Source organism: Lagenorhynchus albirostris, chromosome 2 (assembly GCF_949774975.1).
Source record: "Lagenorhynchus albirostris chromosome 2, mLagAlb1.1, whole genome shotgun sequence".
Classification (NCBI taxonomy): Eukaryota; Metazoa; Chordata; class Mammalia; order Artiodactyla; family Delphinidae; genus Lagenorhynchus; species Lagenorhynchus albirostris.
In genome coordinates, this window is record NC_083096.1 from 184,975,181 (window position 1) to 184,985,455 (window position 10,275).

Genomic DNA, 10,275 nt, shown 5'->3' on the forward strand with positions numbered 1-10,275 from the left:
GAGCAGAGACCTGGCCCCCAGCCCTGTGCCCACCGCACTCTTCACCCCTCCAGCCCCTGGGGCCGCAGCTCCAGCAGGGCAGGCTGGCAGGGGGCCCCCAGGGTGGGCCTGGTGTGGAGAGCAAGACGGGGTGTGAACCAGACAGAGCACCGGTCCCGCCCGCCCCCAGGCACCGCGGCCAAGGAAGCAGGAACAGCCAGGTGCAGCCCCACGGTCGGCTCACCCGTGCTCCTGCCCGGCCCTCTCCCCTGGAGGGCTGCCTCTTCCGGGAAGCCTTTCCAGTTGCCTGCCAGGCAGTCCTTCCCAGACGGCCAGGCCCGGGAGGCCCCTACAAGGCCTCTCCCCCCGGCCTCCCGGCCTGAGGACGGCAGCCAGGGTCCCCAGGACCGGCTGGCACGTGCCTGGGTCAACACCGGAGAGGCCGGCAGGGTCCTCACATGCAGAGACCCTGGAGACAGCCACGGTCCCCGCGACACGGGGCACATCTGGGCAGAGGCGTTAGCGGCCAGCACTTGAATCAGTTCTCTGATTCAAGATCCCAAATCCAGAGCAATTTGGTCAAAGTTGGCTAGAAGGTCATTTAGAAGAAGGTCCAGAATTCAAGCTCGGAGCTCCTGGTCCCTGGGGTCTACCCCGCCCCCACCCACCCGCCCTCCTCCTCCAGCACTGGGCGTGGAAGCACAGACAGATCAGAGGGGCACACAGGCAGGCAGAGCGCAGAGGGAGGTGGGGGAGAGGGAGAGGGCACGGGTACTGGGAGGGCCGGCAGCTAGAGGACTGGACACAGGGAGGCGCAGGGCAGGGCGGGGGGTGGGGGAGGTGCAGGAGTCGGAAAGGCCAAGGGTAGGAGGAGATGGGCCAGACCTCGGGGCGGACACACAGGAGGCCTGGCTGAGGTCCTGGACCTGCCTCGTAAATGCTGCTCTGTGCCTGAGGATGGCCCAGGGGACCCGGAACCACGTCCCGACCCATGTCCCATGAGCTGACAGTCTCCAAAATGCTACCAGGAATTCACGGATGCTAACGGGGTGGCCTGAGCATGCAGGTGGGGGGCGGGCAGGCCACGCCGCCCCCGCGCTGGGGTACCTTCGAGCTCCTAACAGGGCCGTGCTTCTAAAAGTAGACTTTGGACATACAGAAGCCCACTGCAAGACCAAAGAGACAGAGTGAGGCCGTGAGACACGAACAGCGGGCGTGGAGCACGGAGACGGAGACACAGGACCGACAGGGTGACCACGGACGCACGACGGAGCTGGGAGGCCTGCGGGGCCTCCGTCGGCAGCACCCAGGGCCGAGGAGCACGGCAGGAGAGAGACGGTTAGTGCCGGAAGCCACGTGGACAACCACCACGTGCAGCCTTGCTAGGCCCCAAGCTTAGAACCAGGGACCCCTGGGCTCTGCAGACTGCGGAAGTCGGAGGGAGACCCCGTCCTGGGGCAAATGTACTGGGAGCAGGTGGGGGACGGGGCAAAGCCAGGCAGACGCCTTTGAGGAGGGACAGAGAACCAGGGCACCCTGAGCAGTAGAAGGGGAGGCTCAGGAGAGACGCGAGGGGCCGGGGCTGCCCAGGAAGGGCCAGGGCTTCCATGTGCTGGTGGCCACACTGGCCCCGGGACACAGAGGCGCGCCCGGGGGCCCCGCCACTCATTTCGTGGATGGAGACACGGGCCCGTCAAGGTAAGCACTAGGCCTCATGGCCCCAGGGACACGGATGGGCTGGGGCTGGGGCTGGGGCTGGGGCTGGGGCACCCCTTCCCAATAGCAAGTGACCTTGCAGGTGACACTCACCTTACCACTGATGTCACTGACGGCCACGTGGACAAAGATGGAGGCCTCTTCCATCCCCTCCAGGTACACGTGCCGATAGCCTGAAACAGCCGGGGTCATGCTCACCATGGCTCCTACCCACCCACGTCCCCCACACTCTACTTAAAGGTCCCAAAGCCCTGAATACAACCTGTGAGCCTGGTCCTGGGGCCGCTACCTCCTCCAGAAAGCCTACCAGGATTGCTCTCGCCTGCAGAGCAACCATCTTCTGGGGGCTAAGGGGCTCCGCAGCTGGTGCTACCATCCCCCACCCTGACCACAAAGTGCTGTGGCCTTGAACCCTCCTCTTCAGCTCCCTCGGTATCCCCAGGCCCACCCGTGGCAGAAGGCAACTTGCAGGAGGAAGCTGAGCCCCACCCTGTCCTGGCGTCCTCTGCTGGCCTGTGGGGGACGCGCTACAGGGGGCACTGGCCCAGGGCTCTGCCCTCCCCCACCCCCACTGGCCCCCTGCCCACCTGGCATCATGCTGCTGAAGGCCAGCGTCCTTTGGCCTATGAAGTCACGCCCAATGGGGTCATGGTCCCAGACGAGGAAGCGCACCAGCGCTATCTCAGGCATGTGCACCGTGAACACCAGGGTCTCCTCCCACATGGGGTTGAATCCTGGAGGCCACCAGGAGGAGGTGTCTGTCACCTTTGCCCCACCCCCACCTCTCAGACAGGCCAGTCCCATCTGCACCACAGCTCTAGCCTGGAGGCCACACGCCCTTTCCCAGCACCTCCTCCTAGGCTGGCCACCGGCTGAAAGAAGCAACACCGGAAGGCCAGGCGGCTGTCACTGGGCGTCCAGCCGAGGGGGCATCCTGGACAGTTACGTGGGTCACAGGCGGTGGCCCTCACCCTTCCCTTCCCGGTCAGACTGGTGTCAGCAGCACAGGAGCTGTGACGGGGCCTCCGGGCGCCCCCGGCCCTCCCGCGTCCTCACCGTTGTCGTCCACCACGCGCGTCTGCTCCTTGCTGCAGTCCACGGGGAGCCCAATGACCTCCACCTCCACGAAGGGGTCGATGATCTGGCGCAGAGTGCAGGGTGGCACCGGGGCCCAGGCCAACGGCCCGGCCCTCCCCGGCCCCCCAGGCCCTCCCTCCTACCTCCCCTCGGTCCCCCAGCATGGAGTCCCGCGGCTTGGGGAGCTGCTGTCCACTGATGATCCGAAGCACCAGCTGCTTCTTGAGCTGACCGGGCAAAGGGTCCTCGGAGTTGGGGTTGAAGACGCCTGAGGGGGGCCAGGGTGAGGCTGAGCAGGCAGGGCAAACCCACCACCGGCTCCCGGGGCAGCCCCAGTGTGTCCACTCCCTCCTCCACCCCATCCACTGGATGGGAGCCCCGGGTGCGGGAGGGGGAGGGGAGGCAGCCTTCCAGGGCAGGGGTGGGCGCGGGGGGCCGTAGGCCGGTCGCCTCTGCGGCCTCCCCATGATGTGGGCCCAGCTCGCTCCTCCCACAGGTGGACCACGGGGACTCAGTGCGAGGCCACACCGCCTCTGGGTGGGGGGGCCGGGTGCCCGGGGACAGGGTCCAGGGTGGGGGGCCCTGGGGCTGCGCACGTCGATAACTCGAAGAGGCCACTGCAGATAAACGCTGCACAGCGCAAGCCGAGAGGCCCGTGGGAGGACGGGTCGGGGTTACGACGGGAAGAAACCCACAGGTCGTTTTCGGCACATCGGGGAGAAAACTGAGGCGACCGAGAAGGGGGGAAGCGCCGGGTGGACCTCACCCAGGGCGCCTCGCCCGGGGCCTCGCGGGGCAGCACGGGGAGGGCCGCAGATGCCCGGCAGGGTGGCGGCGCTTCCCTGTGCCCCAGCCTGACCCGCCAGCTGGCCTCGCCGTGGCCGCCCCCTGCCACCCCCGTGTCCCCGTCCTGGGGCCACAGCCTCACCCCGGCACATGCACTGGGGCTTGAGCACGTAGCCACAGCTGCCGTTGGCGCTGAACTTGGCCCGGTTCAGCTGGAGCATCCGCCCCTCCGACTGGTAGTTCAGGGCGACTGTGGGGAAGGATGTGAGGTGGCTGGCTCAGCGCCCAGCCCGTGTGTCCCGCCCCGCCGCTTCCCGTGAGCCCGCGTCCACTACGTGAGCAGGGGCCCTGGGGCTCACGTCGGGCACGACCAGGGCTGTGCGTCCCGGCAGGACTTCCCGCAGAGCCGGCACAGCGGCCCCGCGCACCTCAGGAGCCTGGACGCGCACCTGTGTCTTTCCCGCCTTGCCCTGGGGTCCTAAGGCCCCCGCCCCAGCGGCCCCCACCCCGGCGCCATCCTGGTGAAGTTGGCTGGATGCCGCGAAGGTTCTCCAGAGCCAAGGGCAAGCGGAGAGGCCGCGGAGAACCCAGCTGCACCCCCTCGCCAGCCCGGCCGCCCCAGGCCCCGGCGCCCACCCATCTGGCAGCCGGTGTTCCAGAAGGGCTGCGGGTTGTAGTTGCTGGAATCCACTCGGTAGGAGGAGGGGTAGATGCGAGAGAGCTGGTGCTGGTTGAAGCGCAGGTACTGAGCCGGCTTCTGCTGCAGGATCTGCTGGGCCTTGGTCTCGCTGAAGGAAGACACCTGCCAGCTGGACGCCACTGCCGGGTGAGACGGGCGGCGTCAGGGCACCGGGTCAGCCATCCCCCCAGGGCCCCGATTCCCCCGCCCCCCAGGGGCCCCTCACCCTCCATCTCCACGTCGTGGATGCCCACGGACTTGGTGTATTTGACCAGGTCTGAGAGGGCCCGGGACAGCTTCACGGTCTTCTTCTGCCGGGTGGCCCTGCGGGAGGGGTGGGGTCAGGACCTGGGTCGCACGCCTCCCTGTTCAGGCTCCGGGGAGCGTCCCTCAGGCGCGTCCACTATGCCCCCGTGTTCCAGGCGTCGGGACATGCAGCGGACGTGCTGAGAGGTGACACTGGGGGAGGGGGCAGATGGCCGACCGCGACAGCTGCTACACGTTTCAAGCACGGGGACCCGCGCTGGCCAGTCTGGCCCTGCACCCCGGGGTCCCTGCCCTGGGCCCCCACGGCCGCTCCCCACCGTGCGGGTCCCTGAGCCTGCGCATGTGACGCTGACCGTCGCCAGGACAAGGGTCCCAGCGCATGCCGCCGCGCTGCCTCTTCGGGGGCCCGGCATGGAGGCAGGCACTGACCCTCGGCTCTGACCGCCCTGGGCGTCCGGGCCCTCGTCCCCCTCCTCCACGCTGGCCGCCTTCTTCAGCTTGCCGCTCTTTTTCTGTGCAGAACCAGGGCAGAGTCAGGACTGCTGGAGCGCCAGGCCCAGCCGGGCCGTCTGCAGAGGCCAGGACGCTGCGAGGGAAAGGCTTGCAGCCCTGGGGTCCCGGCGCCCACCCTGCAGCCGGGCCTGCCCCCTCTGCAGTGCCCTGCTTGGCCCGGGCCCTGGGTGACCTGCACTCCGGGCGTCGACCATGGACCGGGGGAGGGCCATTGAGGCACCTGCTCCATCCAGCCCCGACCAGGGCCTCAGGAATCCCAGAGGCCCTCGGTCCTGGAGGAGACCCCCCAGCTCTGGCTGGCGCACGTGGGGAGCCCGGCAGACCTTGCGCTTCGAGACGCTGCGCGAGGAGCCGGCCGTTCTGTCTGCTGGTTCCGGCCTCCTCGGCCTGGGAGGAGAGACAGGCAGCGGGGCTGGGTTGGGATGGGCAGCTCCCCCCAGAGGCCCCGGGCCGCCTTCCTGGAAGGGAGGGAGCTGGGAGGGGCGTGGAGGAAGTGTGCGGGGAGCAGAGGCCTGAGAACAGCGCTCGCTCGTGCGCCCGTATCCGCTCCCCACGATGTGCCGTTCGACACTCCTCCAGTGCCTAGTCTTAATTTCTTCCCATGGATGGTGACGGCCTAATAAATGCCGCTTGTGTGTCCGGAACATTCCTCGGCGTGCCCGCTTTGGTAATCCTCATACGGGGGTCCCGCAGCTCAGGAGTCCCCGCCTGCTTCTTGCAGCGGCAAAGCTATTACCTACTTAGACAATCCCCTGGGCTGTGGCCATTTACCGTTACCGTTTGCACTCGGGGCTACGGTGAGCCTCCTGAGGCTGCAGGACCAGCTTCTTCGCTGCTGTTTACAGAACATGCGCGTTGGCGGCTCCCCTCCTGCCCCCACCCGAGGGGCCCCCGGGCCTGTCCCTCCCCCCTCTGGGGCCGAGGCACAAAGCTCTCATCCATCCTGAAGCTCAGTCACACCTCTGGAGCGGCTGGGAGTCTGTGCCAGTGTCCCCGAGGTCCCTCGTCACAGCCGTCACCAGCCGCCCCCCAGCCCCTTCCACAGATGCCCCGCCCCCGCACTCTCCCAACTTTGCTCAGGACGTGCCCACCAGGGCGGGAGCCGGCTTCGCAGCCGAGGTTCCCTGTCAAGGAGGGGCTTCAGCCAGGGGCACACACATCTGCACGTATCTGCACACGCACCCTGCGTGCACCCACGCGAGCTTGTGCGCACCCCCCTGTGGGCGCCCCTGCGCACACACGCCTCCCTCAGCCATGCCCCTGCCTGGCTCGCTGGCCTCACCCAGGAAATGAGCAGAACCGCCGAGCAGGGAGCCTGGAGCTCAAGGGGGAGATGCGAGGCCCCCCAGGCCCGGCCAAGGAGGGCAGAGGGGTAGGGACAGCCACGGGGCCACCCCCACCCCCTCCTCCGCCCCCTGGGGAGTGCTGTCTCCCACCCGCCGGCTGGCTGCCCGGAGGGGCGCTGGTCCAGAGCCCAAGGCGCAGCAACGGAGGCGCTCAGAAAACCCGCGAGCTGGCAGAGGTCGGGGAGCCGCGTTCACGGTGTGTCAGGAGCCGGCGGGTTTGACACACCCCTTGGCTCTTTACACCCCATGGTCACCCAGCACACGAGCACCCCTGAACCTGGCCACAAGCGCGGAGAGGCGCCTGCTGGCCCAGATCCTGGAGAAGTGCTGCGGCCACAGCCAGGATCTGCCGTCACCCACCCCCACCGCGCGCACCCCAAGCTCAGCAGGGGAGGCGGCACCCGCATGCCGTCCTCGGGTGGGGGGGGGTGGGAAGCCCCTCCCACCAGGACACAGCGCCTGACGGGCCTCGTGCTCGCAAAATGGGGTCTGCGGGGCCCACGGGCTCCCTCCTGGCCCCGAGGCCAGCTGCCCCGCCCATCACAGCCTGCGCAGGGCGCCGGCTTTTGGGCCACTCAGCTCATGGGGCCACATCTCCAGCGTTTGCCGGTCCCTCCAGACGGCCCCACAACTGCTCAGCCGCACTGGCCCGGCCCCTATCCGCTTCACGTCCGCCCTGACGGCCCCCACACTGTTCTCCCACAGAGGAACCTCCCAGAGCTCGGCGGCCCTTCCCTGTGCGGCTGGAGGGCCTCCGGGCAGGGGACTGCACAGCTGCCCAGGATCACTCGGCTCTGAGAGCCTGGAGCCCCTCCCTGTCACCACCAGACCCCCCAGGCCACGCCCAGGTCCTCTTCGGCAAGGAGCTGCAGGTGCCCCGGGGGCTGCCAGCCCGCTCCTGCCCACAGGCAGGGAGGGTGTGGGCTAGAGGAGCTGTCCGCAGGCCTCCAGGGGACAGGCTGTCAGCCACACACAGGGCAGCCCCTCCCTGGCCATCTGCCTGTGACAGGGTGACAGCTGGGGGTCCCTCGTGGTGAGAACTGGAACAGCCAAGTGTGAGCTCCTGGAGGACCCGGGGTGGAGATGTGCACCAGGGGCAGTGTGTGTGTATGCGTGCAGGTGTGTGTGTGTGTGTGCGTGCAGGTGTGTGTGTGCAGGTGTGTGTGTGTGTGCAGGTGTGTGTGCAGGTATGTGTGTGTGCCCAGGTTGCGGGGGGGCGGGTGTGTGTGTGTGCAGGTGTGTGTGCACAGCTATGCAGAAAACTCACGCTCCGGCCCCTCTCCCAGCTGCAGGCTGACCCCGCCTGCCTCGGGGCTCCCACCTTTTTGGCCTCTGCCGTGTGCCCGAGTTTGCCAGGCGGGGGCAGTGTGGACGCGGTGAAGTCACTGGGGTCTTCGCAGTCCCGAATCTTCGCCTCCTTCATTAGGGAATCCAGTTTCCTCTTGGCAATGTTTTCCACACGTTTCAGATTGGTGGAGGCCTGCAAGAGGCGGACGGCCAGCCCCTTGGCCTCGGTCCCCAGCTTGCGGGCAGCAGCGGGGACAGTGTCCGGTCTCGGGCAGGGCCAGCACCACTTCACGCTCACCCCACGTGAGCTCCAGCTCACGCCTGGAGCTGGCCCCAGGCTCGCTCCCACATCACGTTGCTGTGCGCCCCGGCATGTGATTTGTCCCGGGGCCTCAGACAGTGCCGAGCAGGCCCTGAGCCCAGGCCCATCTGATTCTAACACCTGTCTCCAGGTGCACGATGCTGGCCGCCGGACCAAGTGGACCGCTCACCGGGCACCCAGCGGCCGCTCTGGGCTCTGAGAGCCGCTCAGCAGCTCAGGATCTGGGAACCCACCACCAGCCACCGTGCACCTCAAGGAGATGGATGGGGTGGGGACAGACCCCAGCGTGGCCCTGACCAACTTGGACCCTCCAGGCAGGGCCTGGGCCTTGGGCACCTGGGCACCCCCATGCCCAGCCAGGCTGGAGTGGGTGCAAGGTGGCCACCACAGACCGAGGGCCTACTATCACCCCTGGCCAGGCAGGGAAACGTGCAAACCCACCCAGAGCGGCAGGAATCCACTGCCTCAGGGCTTTCTAAAACAATTAGCCAGAGGCACAATTATTTTCCCATCCGATGGCCCCTCAGGGAGAAATAATACCTTGGCGGTACCCAGAAGAGGGAAGAGGCTAATTAGAGCGTCCCCACCCCCACCCCCACCTGCCCCTCGGCTGCTCAAAGCCCTTGTGACTCCTCAGCCTCCCAGCATTGCCCCTGGTCCCAGCGACTCTCTGAGAAGAGGTGACAGCCGCTAGCTGGGAACTCGGGGTTCGTGCCCTGTGTGGAGGGCTGGGCAGGGGGGTGCCCAGCAGCCTGGCAGCTTTGCAAATCACCCTCAGAATCTGCCCCCTGCCCCTCTGTCCCTGCCACCTCCCTTCTACAAGGCTTGAGCTGGCTGTTCAGGTCTGCAGCTCCCCCGGCCCCCGAAGCCCCCCACCCCCACTCACATCCCCGTTGAGGAGCTTGCAGTCCTCATCGATCTCGTCTGCACTGTCCTCATCAGACACCTCGCCCTCCTCAGCGTCCTCGCTGATGTTGGCTGGGAGCTTCTTGCCCTGGGGGAGGAGGTGGACCTCGGCAGGGGCCCTGTGGGAAGTGCTGGGGGGCCGGCACCCACAGGAGCAGCAGCAAAGCGTAGGAGCCTTTCCCAAGCTTGCTTGTGGCGCTCAGGCCGGGGGCAGGGCCAGCCCACCCATCCTTGCGGCAGCGGCGTGGGAGGGACATGCCCGGGTGTGATGCCAAAGGCCCAAGTTGATTGACAGCCACGGGGAGAAGGAGGCCAGGTCAGGGGCAGGCTTGCCCTGTGGCCCCTCGAATCTATCACAGATGGTGCGGAACCCCAGCAGGGCCTTGCCCTTGACCTGACTGCAGGTTAGAGGTCGGAGGTCGGAGGTCGGAGGCTCAGCAGGACGCTGGCCCCAGGGCGGTAGGCAGGGCTCACCTTCACCAGGATCTTGCCCTTGAGCATCTGTGGAGAGGGTAGCGTGGTGGCATCCTCGCTGCTAACTGACGACAAGTCCAGCTTGTCCCCAAGGATGTCGGTCAGATACTGGGCCATCTTCTTCTGCTGGACGACACTGCAGTGGTTCTCGATGGACAGGATCACTGGGTACCTGTGGCCCCGAGAGGGAAGGAGCAGAATGAGGCCAGGGGAAGGCTAGGTCTCACCTGTGTAGGACTGCAGGTCACCTGCACCACTGGATGAGGAGGAATCTTCACAGGAGCCCAGGATAGACGGGGCTGCCAGCCACTCTGGGAAGGGGCCCACCAATGGCTTTCAAAAGCAAGAGAGTGTGGGGGAAAGGAGCTGGGAGACCTTAGGGATGGGTAACGGAGGCATGTACTTCTTCTCCCAATAAGAAAATAACAAAGGCGAATAGAAACTCCAGGAAAAACAAAAGGAAACGTTCAAGCAAGTCATGGTTTGAAAATGACATGGGGACCTCCCTGGTGGTCCAGGGTTAGGGCTCTGCCCTTGCACTGCAGGGAGCCCAGGGTTAGGGTTAGTCCCCCTCTGGTGGGGGAACTAATATCCCACAAGCCACAGAGCACGGCCAAAAAAAAAATGGCGTGGACTACACCGAGGTGCAATGGATAGACTGTGAGAGAGAGAATCCCATTCACCGAGATACTGCAGACGCTGTCCTGTGCGTGGCCCTGGGGCCCAATAAGGAGGGAGACATAGCCTGGTACACACCATCGGGGGGGACCGTCATTATTACCTACGTGGTGCAGAGTGGGGAGTGCGGACTTCCATGGTAAGTTCTTCAGCTGTTAATTTCCTTAGTCACGTGCACATTTACTTGGATTTTTGCCAAAAGGCAACATAATCCCTTTAGAAAATGTAAACGACCCAGACCTAGA

General features: G+C 66.3%; 1 protein-coding gene and 1 long non-coding RNA gene across 4 annotated transcripts in view; one reads left to right on the top strand and one right to left on the bottom strand.

Moving 5' to 3' along the window:
* Positions 1 to 10,275, bottom strand: part of PLCH2 (phospholipase C eta 2) — a 66,802-nt gene that overhangs the window by 3,914 nt on the left and 52,613 nt on the right. Inside the window, 11 exon segments of the mRNA XM_060141668.1 lie at positions 1,789 to 1,868; positions 2,283 to 2,429; positions 2,752 to 2,836; positions 2,916 to 3,040; positions 3,701 to 3,808; positions 4,195 to 4,367; positions 4,457 to 4,561; positions 4,934 to 5,016; positions 7,685 to 7,843; positions 8,859 to 8,966; positions 9,353 to 9,524. Coding sequence (XP_059997651.1) covers positions 1,789 to 1,868; positions 2,283 to 2,429; positions 2,752 to 2,836; positions 2,916 to 3,040; positions 3,701 to 3,808; positions 4,195 to 4,367; positions 4,457 to 4,561; positions 4,934 to 5,016; positions 7,685 to 7,843; positions 8,859 to 8,966; positions 9,353 to 9,524 — 1,345 coding nt within the window.
* On the top strand, positions 804 to 5,665 carry LOC132515313 (uncharacterized). 3 transcript variants are annotated; one of them, XR_009539124.1, is made up of 5 exons: positions 804 to 1,317; positions 1,778 to 1,851; positions 2,120 to 3,055; positions 3,396 to 4,384; positions 5,025 to 5,665. It is a non-coding gene; the product is annotated as an uncharacterized LOC132515313 (long non-coding RNA). The 3 variants fall into 3 exon arrangements; XR_009539125.1 differs by having other exon boundaries at positions 2,556 to 3,055; XR_009539123.1 differs by having other exon boundaries at positions 804 to 1,851.